The 19,244-nt window shown below is 38.5% G+C and overlaps 1 protein-coding gene across 1 annotated transcript in view; it reads right to left on the bottom strand.

Moving 5' to 3' along the window:
- Positions 1-2,088: 2,088 nt before the first annotated feature.
- The window catches only part of LOC122557361 (transmembrane channel-like protein 2-A), a 98,584-nt gene continuing 81,428 nt past the window's right edge, over positions 2,089-19,244 (bottom strand). The window contains exons 17-20 of the mRNA XM_043704998.1: positions 11,246-11,371; positions 7,338-7,416; positions 4,045-4,156; positions 2,089-2,833 (exon numbers count right to left, since the gene is read on the bottom strand). Of these exons, the coding sequence (XP_043560933.1) occupies positions 2,625-2,833; positions 4,045-4,156; positions 7,338-7,416; positions 11,246-11,371 (526 nt within the window). The 3' untranslated portion in view covers positions 2,089-2,624. The remainder of the gene's footprint in view (positions 2,834-4,044; positions 4,157-7,337; positions 7,417-11,245; positions 11,372-19,244) is intronic.

Raw genomic sequence — 19,244 nt, 5'->3', positions numbered from 1 at the left:
TGTGGCACCTTATCAAAGACCTTTTGGAAATCTGGGTAGACCACATCCACTGGGTTTCCCCGGTCTAACCTACTTGTCACGTCTTCAAAGAACTCCAACAGGTTTGTAATGCACGACCTCCCTTTACTAAATCCATGTTGACTTGTTCTAATCCGATCCTGCTCTTCCAAGAATTTAGAAACTTCATCTTTAATGATGGATTCTAGAATTTTACCAACAACCGAGGTTAGGCTAATTGGCCTATAATTTTCCATCTTTTGCCTTGATCCTTTCTTGAACAAGGGGGTTACAACAGCGATCTTCCAATCATCTGGGACTTTCCCGGACTCCAGTAACTTTTGAAAGATCTCAACCAACGCCTCCGCTATTTCCTCAGCCACCTCCCTCAGAACTCTAGATGTAACCCATCAGGGCCAGGAGATTTATCAATTTTTAGACCTTTTAGCTTTTCTAGCACTTTCTCTTTTGTAATGGCAACCATACTCAACTCAGCCTCCTGACTCCCTTTATATCCTGACTCTTGATATCAAATTGTGGAGTGAATCAAATTGATTGAAGATTGGCACTTGTGCTGCTGGGAGCCTCTGGAGGATGCTAAGATCAATCACATACTCAGCACTTCTGGCTAAAGATGGCTGAAAAGGTTTTCCTCTGATGTGCTGGGCTCCCCCCATTATTGAGGCTAGCTTTGATTGTGGAGCCTCCTTCTCTGGTAAGTTGTTTAATTATCTACCCCCCCAATTAACGTTTGGATGTGGCAGGACTGCAGAGCTTTGATTGTGGGATCACTTAGCTCTGCCTATTGCATGACAATCTACTTTCATATTGAGTTGCTTTCAAGTTATCTCCAATATCAGGAAAAGGCTTACCTTTTTGCAGTTTTCAATTGATGAAGAGTTACACCCAAAATACTAGCCTATCTATTTCCTTCACAGACATTACTAGACCTTCTAAGCATGTTTGGGCACTCTTATTTTTATATTAATTACATTTCTGAGACATTGGTTAATAAATCTTGTTCAATACTTTTTTAAATCTATAGATCATCTGCAGCCTCTTGAATCCACGGTCTCCTTTCAACATAGAATTTTGAGATTCCCAACACACCAATACGATATAATACACAACACAAAAACATTGGCCTCGCTTGTGGTTTTCTTTCTGCTTTGTGTACCAAGTGGTATTTGGCTAGTTTGAGTTGGAATGCTGGAACACAGGGTGTGACATGTAATATTTCAGGACACACTGCTGTTCAAATAGTGCTGTGATCTGTTTGCACTTAGAAGAGCAAGATGATCACCTCTCAAGTACAATAGGACACTTATCAATAAGATTGATCTAGGACATGCATTTCCAGAGAGTTGATTTAGAATGTTTATTTTCTACTTATTTATTCCAAAAGTGGTTGGTGTGGATAAATATGCACATGGTAAGTTTTTCTCCTCAAGTTTCATTGCCTGTCACAATCCTCAACAGCCTGGAGAATGTACTATGCTCATCTTTATCACCTTCACTGACACATTCATGGAGATGTGTGAATAATTAACACATCTGAAAAGCAGTATGTACAAGTTACAACAGTGAGGGCAGAGCAGTCTTGGCTGGTTTGAAATGGAATGCTGGAACACAAAACATCCCAATGTCACGACCCAAGTGATTCCACTGTCCAATGTTTTATTGTTCCCGCATATTCTGTTCTCGGCTGTACCAAACAAAGTTTACCAAACATCCCATGGGGATTCTCTAGCTATACTGTAGCGGCCAGTGGAATTTGCAGATAAACAGCAACTTAATTTCTCACTCCAGAAGTTTTGCTGGTCTCTGAATGGACAACTTTAAATTTAACATACTCCTGATGAAGGGTTTTTGCCCGAAACATCAATTTTTCTGCTCTTGGGATGCTGCCTGACTTGTTGTGCCTTTCCACAGCACGACACTCTCAACTCTGATCTCCAGCATCTGCAGTTCTCACTTTTGCCTATATTAGGCAATCTGTCATATACACAGCAAAATTATATGAAATTAGACTAATTGACTTTTCAACTAGTCCTGGAATAGTCATTCTAAATACTTTGAATGACATACTGCTCCACATATAGCAAGTTTTATTGTGCAATCTCACAGTAAATAAATACCCACAACAATTACAAGATTATGACTGGAATGATGCATAATGCACCAGCATTAGAGAAATATAAGATACAAAGCTCCTACCAATAATTCTTAGTGCTTAAATTTGTACCATTCCTAATCGCCATCAGTATAGAACCAACATCGACATCTCAAATTTTCAACAAATCAACTTGCTTGCAAAACATTGCCTTTACATTAGGTTTGCTGCAAAACCTGGACCTAAGTTAACATAAACTGTAATGATTTTGAACAAATTTAGCAAGAAACGTCAATGCTAAGGCAAAGGCAATTCATCGCACTTAGACTATTACAATTAAGTTACCTATGCTTCTTATAGAAAATGGCAAGTCTACTAGTGATAGGTATGACAATTTTTGATCTGTGTAAAACATTGCTCAGATGATGCCCCAATGTGTGACTGAACATGTGGACCATAAATACATGTGGAAGCAAGGAGCATTTGAAAGATGGCTTCATTTTTGGCTCACACCTCAATGTCGTGGTTGACCAGGAGCAGGTCTACGTGGGCCTGGACCTGGAGTCCCAGATCTTGGCTGTCCTGGTATATGAGAGGCTTGTCTTGAGTTCGGTGGTTTTGTTACCACCATTCTTGGGGGTGGTGGTGCCAGTGTCATTTCTTTTCCATGTTTTCCATTAGCTCTTGTTGCTTCATTGGGTTGCTTTTCAACCACTGTTTGATCTATGTAAAAGAAAATGCTAATATTTTATCTCAAATAAAATTTGATTCTCCTTTCTTTCAATGGTTTATAATTAATCCTTGTGAAAATATGATAACTTACAAGCATTTTAATAAATATATACAATCACTTATTCACAATATTATAGCTGTTTTTGCCTGTGCACAGTGGGGTATATGGAAGAATAGTCAAGGTAGTTGTTGGATCAATGAACTTATGGTGAGTATTAATAGACAGTCTGTTCCTCAGAAATAGAGACAGATAGATCAAGGGATGGAAGGGATGTGCCAGATGTGGATCATGTGAAGGAAAAATGAACACAAACTGGAAAACATGTCAATTAAATTTTTCAGTTCAGTAGAGAGCAGAAGATAACACTAACCCAGTCAGACGAAACATATTTGATATTTATCAATATATAACCAGAATACGTAGGAAACGGAGTGAACAATTAAGGTGATGGAGAACAGAGGTGTTCTTAAAATAAATGTATCTACTTCAATTGTATAGGTTTGTAATACAGTTACTTATGATAACTGAGTCGCTTTATGACTGCAGCATTTGTTTTTGGATATCAGCATTATAGGCGATGTTTTGCAAACGTGAATAAATAATCATCCTGGAGATCGAAAAATCTGACCACTCAGCCCCTCACTTAACACAATAGAGATGGTTGCTCCATTATGATAATATAATTTTGACTCTACATTTCCAAAAAAGAAAGAGAAGTTGGGTGAGAAAATTCAGTAAACAAATTATTTTCCCACTATTTTCCAATTACCCCTAGCAGATTGCAGCCATCAGAGTACAAAATTTCATTCAATTTTCTCCAACATCTTGCTAAACTATTGCAGAAAATACTGTTACAAATTTGCTCTTGCAATCATTAAGGAGTAAATTCAAACTTTAATTTGAATTGTTGCATTACATTAGTGAACATTTCCTGCAGAGCTTTCAAAAATTATCAAAAGTTAAAACTGCGAAATTCCTTTCCAATGCAATACTACTCAATGTTGATGGTGTAGAAGCTGTATTAAGCTAATATTCAAAGAGTGTGGCTTTACCCATAAACCAATTAATAATATTTAATTGCACAAATATTGATGTAATTACCAAATAAAGATTTAAGTGCCAATGCCTTTTTGAGATATCGATTTTTATCAAAATTTGACAATACATACAGATAAAATAAAGCTTTGAGTCCAACCCTTACCTGATTCAGGTTTGCTCACATTTACGTTATTTGGTAAAAGATCTTCCAAATCTTGCAACATAGGATTAACAGTATCCTTATTGTTCCTTCTGTTCTTTTGTTCGTCACGTAACTGTTATAAAAGAGAAGGAATTCCATGATATTTCACAATGCCCTATTGTAAAGCCTGACAATACAGAATATACACAAATGCAAGTCTGTTCCAATGTAACACAAAAGATCTGCATTGTTCCCTATGAACAATGTTATTGTGTTGGACCTCAGTTCAAAATGTGACATAATACTTTTACTTATTAACTTCAAAGTTTAGCTTATAATTTTCATGTTTAATGCAAAGGTATTTTACAGCACTCTAATAGACAAATGGCCTTTCACATGTAAACAAAGCAGCCAAACTCTCATTGTATGTTTAACTATATAATTAGTCTCCAAACAAATATCAAAAGTTATTTCACAAGTGCATTAACACACCAATTTTAACAAAGCTGAAATGTAGTTCAGCTTCTAATCAGCTCTAATTTCTTGTAGCTCAAACTTTGTGGAAGACATAAATGGAAGAAGACCTCTTTCAGGAAAGAATCTAATTCCTCTTTCTGTTCAGCAGAAGTCTGGGCTCTGTTGTGATAACTATTATTGTGAATCGAAAAGATTTTGCATCTCTGTTGCAATCTTACTGTCATAGCGCGCACAATGTGATAACCAACACATTCTATTCTTGGAGTTACAAAATAATGGGGTGAATTTTACAAGGGAATGGACTAGCCAGCTCCTCCCAACGTAGAAGTTGGTTGGCACTTTACCAACCAGAAATCCAGCTATTTTGCAGCAATATTACTCAGAGGAATTGATTGATTGATAACTGATCTAATTGAATTGCAACTTCTGTTCACATCAGGGAGGAAGTCCTGACCTATCTGGTTGCTCTTTAACCCTAGCACCTCCAGAAAAAAACAGCGGACACTTCTGGGATTACAAGCACTACATACAATGAAGAGAATGTCTCCCAGACATGAGATAAACCTGAGTATTTTGGATGGGTCAGGCTTGGAGGACACTGTGTGAAGTGATGGGAAAGGGGATTTGGGTGATAATAACTGAAGAAGGGTCGGGGAGAGTGGCATGATCTTGGGGATGGTGCTCCTGCCTCCAGCCTGTGCAACAGCAGCCTCCTCAATCAAACCTGCTGCTTTGGTTTCCTTCGTTCTGCCTTTCCCAAAAGGCCAACAAAATCATAGTGAAGAAGTGTGAGGCTCTTGAGCCACTTAAGTGCTTTAATAAGCCAAAAGCTTAGTGAACTGCCCCATTCCTTACTCGATCCTACAATACTGGGTACTGGAGGGGCTGGGTGGAAAGCTGGGGAAGGTTGACCACCTACTTTATTTTATATTCCCAACTGCCTTCACAAGTGCTGGTTGAGATGGAGGGGGTGCATAAAACTCCCTCCGATGTGTTCTTGAAACTTTCTGATAAATACTGATAAGCACAAGCCTATTACTTAATCAAATCGAAATGTGGATCATAGCACTCTGTGTGAAAAAAAAACAGGAAGAAGTCCTATGTCAAATGCTGGTAAAAGCTATTCCAAAAATGTCAACATTTACTTTAGTACCTGTTATGAGTGTGGGTGGTATTATGATACAAATTAGAGCTGTTAAACACCACATTCCTTTGGCTGCTAAAACAGAAGCTACAACTTAAAACTGTTGATTTTAATGCTTGATGTGCTGAGTGAAAATGTTTGGTGGTGAAGGAGTCCTCCAGTCTGTAGACAGTATGAAACTACCAAGAAAGCAGACACATACCTGTATGACATACTGGTGGCCGTGATTTTATCACTGCATTTTCATTCATCGCAGAACTCCCAAACACAAGCATGAAAGAGCTATAGGATCAATTACTAAAAGCAAGCTACCCCACTTTCAGATTGAGATTGACTGCATCCAACATTGTGACAGGCTGGTGACTGATCACCACCATTACATCCTGCAGGATTGTGCCTGTTTTCTTGGTTGCTTCTTACTGCCTACATATTGTTGCAGTCTTCCATCAGCAAACTCTTTCAATCAGCACACCAAGTCAAAGGCCGTTCGCTTGGAGACAAAGATGCAACACTACAAAATAGAAATGTAACAGCTAAGCAGAAGTATAACTTGACTGATGATACCACTGGTGCCATTATTAAGCAGCCCATTGACATAAGCCAATCATTCTGCCACCTGAACTGTTTGCTGCTTTCTGTTGGACAGTTCAAAAGTTTTACTGGATTGTGGCAAATGCTACGTATGGCACAGTATTGTCCTACAATGGAGACTATAACAAAAGCCTGCACAGCAAGCAGACGTTTCACAATTAGATGATGAAAAGTCCAATCACGGTTAGTTTGGAGGAAGAGCAGAGTGCAACAACATCAGATTATGAATATGGCTCTTTGGAAATTATTAATAATTAATTGAACTCTCCACTGCCCTCATCATGACCAATCCTGAACATTCTCTTAATAAGACTGTTCACCACCTTATAAAGAGGTAAAAACAATGACTGCAGATGCTGGAAACCAGATTCTGGATCAGTGGTGCTGGAAGAGCACAGCAATTCAGGCAGCATCCGAGGACAGGCAAAATCGACGTTTCGGGCAAAAGCCCTTCATCAGGAAGGGCTTTTGCCCGAAACGTCGATTTTGCCTGTCCTCGGATGCTGCCTGAATTGCTGTGCTCTTCCAGCACCACTGATCCACCACCTTATAAAGTCTGTTCACCTTACTAGAAAATATTTCCAGACATCAACATTCATGTGCAACTGATCTAACACTGGAGACCAAAACATCATACTTTGATTCAAGGATGGTGAAGGTCAGACATTTCTGCTATAGGTCTTCATGTGATGACAATCAACCCGCAGGTCTTTGGATACAAGTGTTGGAATGATCCACAAGGTTGTAGCATTTGCTTCCTTCTTCGTCCATCTTTGCTGATGCATGATATTAAGATGTTGTAAATCAAATCATGACACTACTTGACAGACGGGTTGTCACCATTTTGAACAATTGGGAGCAAACTTTTCTCACTCATCAATATAAACCCTGCTGTGGTTGAAGGGGAGCCACAGAGTGAGGCTGCAGCCTTCAATCCTGTTTCTATAGGGCTAGTATGACCCAGTACCCAGATTTTCAAAATTTCAGGATTCAACATTTAATTTTATACTCACATCATTAATCATGCATATAGAAAACCATACATGCTATTTTTACTTAGTAAATGTTATTGCAGGCTGAATATTTCTCAATGTGAACATACCATCTGCATCTTCTTTTTTAGCTCCAAATTAGCTGTTTCATATGTTTTTGAAGTGGCATTGAGATAGTATATGGCTAAACTGCAATTGAGTAGAATTAAAACATAGTCAGATATCTGAATAATTGATAATGTAGAATACATTCTGTTAAAGATATATATACTCATGCAAAATGCTGACTCCTTTTCAGAATAATAATTAAAGTGATGACTGTTTTGTCAAATTGAACATTAATATAAATGGTGATAATATCCCTGTTCATAGTTAATCTAGCTCCATAAACCTTTTCTTGAAAGGATCACAAATATGCCAGCCAACCATCCTAACTATCAGGGCAGGATCACATCTGTGGTGATTTCATTGTTTACCCCAGTGAGTGTCTGGTTTTGGAAAGACTCCCAATTTAAAAGCAGTTGGCAGGAACTGTGTCACTAGGTGCTCATCCCAAGGTCCCACCTTTCTAAAGAGGCTTCGATATACAGTCTTGGTGTCCCAGACTGAATCCCACCCCATCCCCTTTAGGAAGGGTGGAAATGAATCACAAGCCATAATTTTAATGAGTGTCAAGACAGATGGATTCCGTACATCTTTGAACTGATCAGGCACTTGTCAGTAGAGTGGCTGAACTAGAGAGATTCTGAGTATTCCATCCCTAAATCATGTTAGAATGTAATGTTCATTGGCTTCCTGCATCTGGTGAATGCCACAGAAGTACAAAATCTGGAGAAATTGCTGGAGAAACTCAGCAGATCTGGCAGCATCTGTGAAGAGAAACCAAAGTTAACATTTCACATCCAGTGACCCTTCTTCAGAATTTGAAACCACAGAACTCTAGGTTGAGGAATTTTAGCTCTCTTTCATTTTCTATTAACCTTAACTTTTGATCTTTTTTATGTGAATTTGTGTCCTTATCTTCTGAACTGAAACATTTCATTGCATTTTGAAATAAAAGTGGAATTGCAGTACTACAGGTCAGGGTTAAAAATTACAGGCAACGTCTTTTTTGGAAGTACAATATGGACATTTTACAAATAACCAAAAAGCCAGCAACAATTTCATTGTTAGAAAATATTTCTTGATGCTTTGTCTTTTTTTATAAACCATAAAGGCAAGTTTAGCTCCGCAAAGGTTTTGATATATATTTGGTTTTAAGAAATGGACAGCACTGACAAGGCCAGCAATTATTGCACATATCTAATTGCTTTTGAGAGCTTGGTAATGAGCCACTTTCTTGGAATACTGCTAAAACATGTTTACTGTATCATTTCACATTGTACTAATTAATATAGACAAAATGTCTTAAATTTAATTCTGCATTAGGTCACTTCAATCAGAGCGCTGGGTTTGAAAGTATCAGTCAGGATACTTGTTCCTGATCCTCACCTATCCAGTGACCCTTTGTGGAAAATACATGCCTTTTCGCTATTTGGTACGGGTAGAATAGGGCTCAACTCATATGCGCTCCACAGACAAATACTTTGCAACTTTCTAGGCTTTCATAAAGAATGGTCAATTGATATGACTTCAGTATGAGGCATCAGCACAAGATGGTCCATTAAATAGAAGCATGGTTTATAATTATTATTATTATGTTTATTAGTGAAGCCAGAATTTCAGACATTTCAATCAAATTACTTCAAAATCAACTAACTATGGAAAATCAAATAAAGTCATTGCCTAGACAACTGATGTATGTCTGTAACTTTGGTTAAAAAGCTTCCTGCCAATTAATATCTAATGTGATGCAGAAAATTATTTGTTATTTATTTACATTTTCCTTCCTCGCACATGTACTATGGGGTAGTTATTGTAAAGGCAATAAAGTATGAAATCAACAATCATACACTTAAGGACAGTTTGACATTTATTTATAAACTATTTAAGCTTTGTCCAAGAATATTTGCAGATTATACTCAAGTGCAAACCTGTTCTCATCCAATATCTGTAGATGCATAGACACTTTTAGCAGATATCATTTGTTAGCAATCACAAGCAGGACCCCAGAACCATTTTACTCTCCTTTATCAACTGGGAGGTTCCAATTTTGTTCATGGTAATTGTAGCTTAATTAGAATCAGTTAACAGTAAAGGATTGGAATCACACGTAGAGCACTGCATGTCTACATGACTCAGACACTCATTGGAAAATTCATTGAGCCTTGGGGAGCAGCTTATAGTAACTGGCTTAGAAATTCATACATAATCAATCATCTTGATCATCAGTAAAGTGATGGAAGGTGTCATCAGCCATGCTATCAAGCAGTATCTGCTCAGCAATAACCTGCTCACTGGCATTCAGTTTGTATTCTGCCAGGGTCACTCAATTCCTTGGTTCAAACATGGACCTGAATTCCAGAGCTGATGTCAAAATGACTGCTTTTGACATCAAGGACATTTTTATTAGATGTGGCATTGAAGTGCTCAGCTGGAGGCAATAGAAATTGGGGAAAGTCTCCACTAGTTGGAGGCATACCTATCACAATGGATGATGATTGTGGCTGTTGGAGGTCAGTCATCTCAGCTCCAGGACATCTCTGTGGGAGTTCCTCAGGATAGTGTCCTAGGCCCAAGCATCTTCAGTTTTTTTATCAATGACCTTCGAATCTTCAGGATTGGGGATATTGCTGATGATTGCATAATATTCAGTATCATTTATGACTCCTAAGATACTAAAGCAATCCATGTTCAAGTGAAGCAAGACCTGGACAATATCCAACTTGGGCTGAAAACTTGCAAGTAATACTTGTGCTACACAAATGCCCAGCAATGGCCATCTCTAATAAGAGACAAACTAACCATAACCCCTTGACATTCAAGGTGTTAGCATCATTGAATCCGCTCCAAGCCACTCACCATATTGACTTGGAAATATCACTATTCTTTTACTATTGCTGAGGCAAAGTTCTGCAATTTCCTCCCCAACAGCACTGTGGGTCAATCAACAGGACATGGATTGCAGCAGTTCAAGAAGCCAGCTCACCACAACCACCTTCTTATGGGCAATTAGGGATGGGCAATAAATGCTGGCCTAGCCAGTGTTGCCCACATCTCATGAGTAAATAACAAAAATAATTTTAGTGCCTGAAAATTGACCCAACAAGGATTAGTGGTCTATTTTTGAATTGAGCATTTCAAAGTAAACCTTAAAATGATTATTTAAAATGAAGTACAATGACAGGATAATATTTTGAATAGAACAAAGATATAATATAACAGTTATTCATTAATTATTGATAGAATTAATGTTATAATTGAGTTTTACCTGAACATCTACTCTACATGCATATATTAATAGTAAACATGTTCCCTCAAGTAACATAGCTTGGTATGAGGGTGCATTGTGATAATGTTCAGGAAGAAATTCATCATAAGTCTCATTATAGAAACATGCTTGAGAGGAACAACATATTTGATTCCCAGAAAGATATAAAGATCCCTAAAAATTAACCTGCCTGTTTAGCAAGGCAGCCAAATATGGCACATCCTGTTGATTTGACTGACTAAAATGCTCTCACAGTTCATTTCACCGTTAGACAATTGTAATTTGGATTTCAAGTTTGTGCATGATTGAAATAGCTGAAACTCAGAGCTGACTGTACAGTTTGTTCCACTTCTTGCCAATTCAGTGAGCTCCATGGTCAACCTGCATTTCATTCAGAAAGGGATGCCAACAGAATGTGAGTTACCAGTCCAGTTTCAATCAGGATCCAATAAAGTACAACAATTAAAGGGCTTCTGTTCTGTATTTACTTAGAGAGGATATATTGAGATGATCAATGTGGAAAAATAAATGATGCATTTATTGTAATTGTAATAACCACTGCCGTGATTTTACGTTTGAAGCATTTTTGTGTGTTCAACTCGTATAGTTCAAGATTTTCTTTTACAGAAGTGAAATAAAAATACTCACACCATAAGTAAGATTCCAGGAAGAATCAACCCTGGATTTGATGCGTAACTGAAGAGTTTTCCAATAAATGCTGGGAAATCATATTGGATTGTTTCCATAATAACTTCAAACATTTTAGCTTTCCCACTGTTGATTTAGAAAAAGATTAAAATGTGATCTAAATACTTTCAAGAAGTTCTAAGTTGAAGAGTATACTTCGGAATAGAACCATTTCATAGAATCATGCAACCATAGAACCATAGAATTATACAGTGTAGAAGATCCATAGAACCATAGAATTATACAGTATAGGTGAATTGGCCTTCAGCCCATGAAGTTTGTACCACCAAAACTACATTAATTTGACATTAAATCTACAGTAGTCCCACCTTCTAGCACCTGTCCACAGTGTTGAATGCTACAACATTTCAAGTGCACATCCAAGTAATTTTTAAAGGTTGTGAGGTGCCCCACCTCAACTACCCTCCCAGGAAGGGCAGCATGGTGTTTAAAAGGCAGCATGCTGCCTTACAGCACCAGGGACCCGGGTTCAATTCCAGCCTTGGGCGACTGTCTGTGTGGATTTTGCATGTTCTCTCTGTGTCTGTGTGCAGTTCATAGGGTCAGTGCAGACTTGATGGGCCAAATGGCCCCTTTCCACACTGTAGCAGTATTATGATTCCAAGTGCATTCCAGACCCCACCACCCTCTGAGTGAAAAATTGTTTCACAGAATTTTTTTATCATAGAATCCCTACAGTATGGAAACAGACCCTTCAGCCCAACAAGTCCAAAGTGACCCTCCAAAGAGTAACCCTCCGAGACCCATTCCCCTTCCCTATTATCCTATATTTACCCCTGACTAATGCACCTAACCTTCACATCCCATAACACAATCAGCAATTTAGCATGGCCAATTCACCTAACCTGCACATCTTTGGATTGGGGGAGGAAACCGGAGCACCTGGAGGAAACCCACGCAGACACGGGAAGAATGTGCAAACTCCACACAGACAGTCAGCTGAGGCTGGAATCAAACCCGGGTCCCTGGTGCTGCGAGGCAGCAGTGCCAACCACTGAGCCACTGTGCCGCCCTAATCCTCTTACCTGTCAGCATAAAATTTTGTCTCCTAATCAGCCTGCTCAGATATGTTATTACACAACTCTGAACCGGATGGGTTCTGACCCTCCTTGCTACTGACCCTTAACGAAGGCAAACTGCTGCTTTCTATTCACCTTGTCCATGTTTGACATATAAGAAGCAACTGAGGACTCTGGGTTTGTACTCAATCAAATTTAGAAGGATGAGGGTATGATGACATTGCGGCCTGAATAAAATGGAGGTAGGGAAGATGTTTCCACTAGTAGGAGAGTCAAGGACATGAGGGCACAGCCTCAGAGTGATGGGTTTACCCTGAGATGAGGAGGAATTCATCCAGCCAGAGAGGGTGATGGATCTGTTGAACTCATTGCCACAGAAGGTTGTGCAGACCAAATCATTGAATGTATTTAAGACAAAGATTGATAGGTTCTCGATTAGTAAGGGATTCAAGGGTTACAGGGAGAATATAGGAGAATGGGGTTGAGAAATGAATTAGACACAGTTGAATGGAGAACAGATTCAATGGGCTGAATGGCCTATTTCTGCTCTTATACCTTGTGGTTTTATGGTCTTACGGTCTCATATATACCTTTATCATATCCCCCCCATAACCTTCTGTCATCCAAAGTAAACAACCCAAGCTCTGTGCAATTGGACAGCAGAGTGTCATTCATTCATCATTATTATGCAAACCAGAAACAGTTGACAACCAGCGTCTTCAGGTCACATTACTTCAATCCAAGAAGTGTCAATTTGATAAAATCTTTAATAGTACTATCTAAAAATAACTGCCTGGAAGTCTCACAATCACCTGCCATTTGACTACATGCTAAATATTTCTCTTCACCTTAACATCAAATCTCCATGTCCAAGATCCATTCAAACTTTGGATAATACCCAAACATTTGGAAAGATTTGTGCAGCAGTGCTCTCACATTCCTGCACAATTTATTGTCAAAAAGCCAATTTGTCTCTTATCTCCACATTCTTGCAGTTCTTTCTAAAATATGCTGTATTAATAGCTATTTCTCAATTGTCTGGGCGTGTTGGCCATGTTGAATTTGAGACTTATTATTCAATTTCTTTCTTTCACTTATTCTTTCACACGGGGTTCAAAACTGTAATCTCCTTACCTCCATTTATTTTATCTCATACTAAAATCAGATTTGACAATGTCAGAACCTTTTCCCAAGCCTAGCCTCATCTCCTAGATACACTATTGACTTATTGAATGTCCTTTTTAATATAATACAACTTTGCTTACCATGAAGAAGGACATGGAAGATATAGAATGTAGGGAAATAGATAGTGACATCTTGAAAAATGTCTATATCACAGAGGAGCAAGCGCTGGATGCCTTGAAATGCATAAAAATGGATAAATCCCCAGGACCTGATCAGGTGTACCCTAGAAATCTGTGAGAAGTTAGGGAAGTGATTGCTGGGCCTCTTGCTGAGATATTTGTATCATTGATAGTCACAGGTGAGGTGCCGGAAGACTGGAGGTTGGCTAACATGATGCCACGATTTAAGAAAGGCCAGGGAACTATAGACCGGTTAGCCTGACGTCAGTAGTGGGAGAGTTGTTGGAGGGAATCTTGAGGGACAGGATGTACATGTATTTGGAAAGGCAAGGGCTGATTAGGGATAGTCAACATGGCTTTGTGCGTGGGAAATCATGTCTCACAAACTTGATTGAGTTTTTTGAAGAAGTAACAAAGAGGAATGATGAGGGAAGAGTAGTATATGGACTTCAGTAAGGCATTCAACAAGGTTCCCCATGGGAGACTGGTTAGCAAGGTTAGATCTCATTGAAAACAGGGAGAACTAGCCATTTTGAGACAGAACTGGCTCAACGGTAGAAGACAGAGGGTGGTGGTGGAGGATTGTTTTTCAGACCGGAGGCCTGTGACCAGTGGAATAACACAAGGATCAGTGTTGGGTCCACTACTTTTCGTTATTTATATAAATGATTTGGCTGTGAGCTTAAGAGGTATAGTTAGTAAGTTTGTAGATGACACCAAAATTGGAGGCGTAGTGGACAGTGAAGAAGGTTACCTCAGATTACAAGGGGATCTTGATCAGATGAGCCTATGGACTGAGAAATGGCAGATGGGGTTTAATTTAGATAAATGCGAGGTGCTGTATTTTGGGAAAGCAAATCTTGGCAGGACTTGTACACTTAATGGTAAAGTCCTAGGGAGTGTTGCTGAACAAAGAGACCTTGGAGTGCAGGTTCATAGCTCCTTGAAAGTGGAATCGCAGATAGATAGGATAATGAAGAAGGTGTTTGGTATGCTTTCCTTTATTGGTCAGATTACTGAGTACTAGATTTGGGAGATTATGTTGCAGCTGTACAGGACATTGGTTAGGCCACTTTTGGAATATTGCATGCAATTCTGGTCTCCTTCCTATCGGAAGGATGTTGTGAAACTTGAAAGGGTTCAGAAAAGATTTACAAGAATGTTGCCAATGTTGGAGGATTTGAGCTATAGGGAGAGATTGAATAGGCTAGGGGTATTTTCCCTGGAGCATCAGTGGCTGAGGGGTGACCTCATAGAGGTTTACAAAATCATGTGGGGCATGGATAGGGTAAATAGACAAGGTCTTTTCCCTGGGGCGGTGGAGCCAAGAACTAGAGGACATAGGTTTAGGGTGAGAGGGGAAAGATATAAAAGAGACCAAAGGGGCAACTTTTTCATGCAGAACGTGGTATATGTGTGGAGTGGGCTGCCAGAGGAAGTGGTGGAGGCTGGTACAATTGCAACATTTAAAAGGTATCTGAATGGGTATATGTATAGGAAGTGTTTGGAGGGATTTGGGCTGGTTGCTGGAAGGTGGGATTAGATTGGGTTAGGATATCTGGTCAGCATGGGCGAGTTGGACCGAAGGGTCTGTTTCCGTGCTGTACATCTCTATGACTCTATAACTTACTGAGAGGTAAAAATAAACCATAAGACAGTTGTTTGGTGCAACATTCAACAGAAATGACTATAATAATTATTTAATTTATATCTACTAAATGGTTTAAACGGTAATGAATTGTGGTTTGTATATTACTATTCATATTAAATGGCTGATGGTTCATCATTAAATAATTGATTATATGTCTTCTTTCTGTAATTAAACATACAGTCATAGAGTCATATTTGAGAAATTTGTTATACATAACATTTTTCAACATTTACAATCCTAATGGTACTGTCAGTCATCTTGCAGAAGACTAGCATTTAAATTATTATATATACATGTACCATATTTTTAATTGTACTTCAGATCTAGATGTTACTGGCTAGACCAGCATTTAGTGTCCATCTCCACCCAGTGAACAGTCAACCTTATTGCTGTGGGTCTAGAGTCACATGTAGTGCAAAGATGGCAGATAAAGACGGGAGATTTCTTCCCTAAAGGACAGTAGTAAATCTAATGAGATTTTATACCAACCAAAAGTGACTGCCATTAGACTAGCTTTTTATTCCGTATGTTTATTGACTTCAAGTTGTACCACACCTCAGAACCTTAGCCTCAGGATTAGAATACTGAGCTAGTGGCATTGCCATTACACAACCTCCTCATAGCCACCTCCTCTAGCATGGCTTGTACAATGCTGTGTCTACAATATTTACAGTGTTACAATGTCTAATCATTTTATAAGACTAGAAATTGACATAGGCAAATGTCTATTAATTAATGTGTGGCTCATTTATACAACATGATGCAATCAAATGTCAGAAAAGGAACAAGCAGCTGAATGGCCCATTCCTGGTCCTCGGTTCCTATTCTTCTACCCAAAACTATATTAAAATACAGGAATAGCAATGTTCCTTGAGTGTATTAAGTATAATTTCAATAATATTGCCTATAGCAATGTCCAGGCTGTCCAAGTATCTGGAATATTTCCTCTCATTCACAGTGCGTACAACAACTGCCAGTCAAGGAATGTTCCCATGAAAAGCTAAGGGATACTCAAGGGGCTGAATCTTACTTTTGATTTAATCAAAATTGTGTTAAAGTGTTTGGAGGGATTTCTGGTGAAAGGGCTGATGGGGTTTCTTGACGTATCTTACCAAGCCAGCCAGCATGACTACTGACCTCACCCATATGATATCTGACAGTTCAGATTCTGCCCCTATCTTACCACATGCCATTCCCAGAATAGTTGCTACTTAGCAGATGTAGTCCAAAGGACTGGCATCGCTTGCTTCTGTACTATCTTTAAAAGCCGTTGGGCACGCAGACACATAGTGGCATTCCAAAGATGCCCTGCTCCATGACAAGCAAAATCAAAACATGTCGGAAAAGGGGAAGAACACATGCAGAACAACTTAGCATCTTTTTCTCATCTGCCACAGGATGTACAAACGCCCCTAAGATTCCACTGACAATTTTACAGTCTTAAACTTAGATCATAAGCTACTCTTCAATTCAGCCCTAAAGTAATGTTCTACTTTGAACAGCTGTTGCTTACTTGGATAGTTGTTTGGGTCTAAATGCATTACTCTATACAGAGATGTCAATTAAAGAATGTTATTGATAATGGCATATACCAATGAGAAAATATGAGTAAATTTCCAAGATTGAATGTATAATTCAGTTTAATGCTATGAGCAAAACCACAAAGCATTTTGAAATAACAATGATTGCAAAAACATATTGATTTGAATATTTTCTCCTGTGATATTAATTAAAAATGCTTTTTCTTTTTGAATTCTGTTTGAGTGTGCTTCAGATGTTTTAGATTTTCCTTTCTCTCAGAGAACTTGATACTCATGGTCACGCGTTTTATTGTTGCTTGTGGCATCAGTATTTTCTTGTCAAATAAATGAACTAGACAAGCAGCATATACAAGATCAGAAGAGTGTCAACTTTTTTTAAAATTAATGGGGGAGTATGTGGTGTTCTACAGGATGCACTGAGTTATACAGTACTCCAACAATGTAGAAAATGATGTTTTGAATTGTTGTAAATAGTCATCAATTCTATAATCCAGACAAACATTTTTTCAGCATTAGTAAATACACATGGGTAGCAGAATATCTTTATGATACTATGGATGTTCACAGGATCACAGGATGCTTATGGTGCTGCAAGAGACCATTCCAGTTGATATGCCTGCAGAAGCTCTCTGAGCATTTTAACTTAGTTCCAATCCCTTATCTTTTCCCATAACCGTGGACATTATTTCTATTTAAACAATGCTGTCTTGAATCCCTCAGTTAACTTGCGTACATCACACTCCCAGGAAGTGCATGTTAAACCCTCATTATTCATTGTGTGAAAAGATATTTTCTCATTCCATAGTTGTATCTTTTCGACTGTAAAATCATATCCTTTCGTTCTGGATCTTGTTACAAGCAGGAAGAAATTTCCCCCATCTAGATTTGTCCAGACTCCTCTCGATTTTGAACATTTCTAGTAATTCTGATTTTAGCCTTTTCCTTTCCAAGGAAGACAGTTCTAACTTCTCCAAATCTATCCTCATACTGATGTGCTTTAACCTTGGAATCATTCTCATAAATCTTGAATTGCTAGTAGGGAACTCACTCAAAGAAAATAAAGACTAGCAGCCAGTAAATCCTATCAGAAGCATGAATTGCTGAACCTTCTACCAAATGCCTTTTATATATGTAATCGGTGCCATTTCAATAAGGCACACACCTGAAATTTCCACCAAGGTTCCCCAACCTCCTTCACAAGCATTTGTAGAAGATGGTTATATGCTTGGTGAAATGGTTGTTGATGGTCATTTATCTACAGTCTTCGTTGATTTGATTTATGACGCCCGATGGAATTTCCATCCATTTTGGGGGGCAACACCAAACTGTAGCCCTGTGATTTGCACAAACAATGGAAAATGTACTGTAACCCTAAAGGGGAATGATTGGTTATTTTGGCTCTGTGAAGGTCACTTCTGTAATACAAACAACAATAGCTTACCAATTACATTACATCCATCAAACTACAGTCAACATTAGCTCTACTGCAATCGTACACTTCGCTCATTTGTTTTTGTCCTGAAACTTTCATCTGACATACACTTCATCGCAAGCATTGCCCCCGTTGCAGCATTCAATACGCAGACAAAATGTACGACCTTCCAATGTCAATTAAAAATCATTTTTTCACTCTTGTAATGGAACTATGCTTGAGTTTGAGTATTTTTGGTCCAAGGAGATAAGCAGTTACATATCAATAAGCTTTGGATATTGTACATAAATATATTGCAACATCTTGAATCTCTACTTAAAAGTATTCATTAAAATTACGCCATACCATTTTGCAGATTTTTAATATTTCAAATGAATAGTTCACGAAATAATAATGTACTAAGAGACTTCCACATTGCTGACAAATGGATAGCCATTAGCCAGCAGAATTGTTCGAGCGATTAAACTCTAGTTTATGATACCTCGTGGCTCTGCCCTAATAAGTTTGCCATGTGTAGGTTTTGTACATCTCTATTCGGATTGCTAATGCCACGACAATAGCAATAATCTCATCAGGCCATTAGGGAAATTGTATTTGATGTGAATCTGAGAAACCATTTCTTTATGGGAAAACTGTGAGTTATGAGTTATAAGCAGACTAATCTGAGGAACATTCCAAACTTTATCAGTTTTGGCAAAGATCCTCAGTTACATTTTTTCATCAGCTATTGCAATCATTAACTGTACTTTCTGTACTCAGGTCACGAACCACTAAATCAAAACCTGATGTACATTCATTGATCTCCCAAGGCATTGTGCACAAGGACTAAATTCAGAGGGAGAAAGACTTGACTTCATCATATGACTAGTCATCTGGCAGACTAGATCAAACCCCTGTTCGAGAACCTGCCTCACTTTTATTCCATTCATTAATGCTGTAACTATATCTCACACCAATGATGACAATACAAAAGATAATTGGAGTTTGACAAG

Source organism: Chiloscyllium plagiosum, chromosome 2, assembly GCF_004010195.1.
Source record: "Chiloscyllium plagiosum isolate BGI_BamShark_2017 chromosome 2, ASM401019v2, whole genome shotgun sequence".
In the NCBI taxonomy this organism is placed as follows: domain Eukaryota; kingdom Metazoa; phylum Chordata; class Chondrichthyes; order Orectolobiformes; family Hemiscylliidae; genus Chiloscyllium; species Chiloscyllium plagiosum.
Note: the sequence above shows the minus strand (reverse complement) of the source record. Positions and strands in the feature narration are given on the sequence as shown.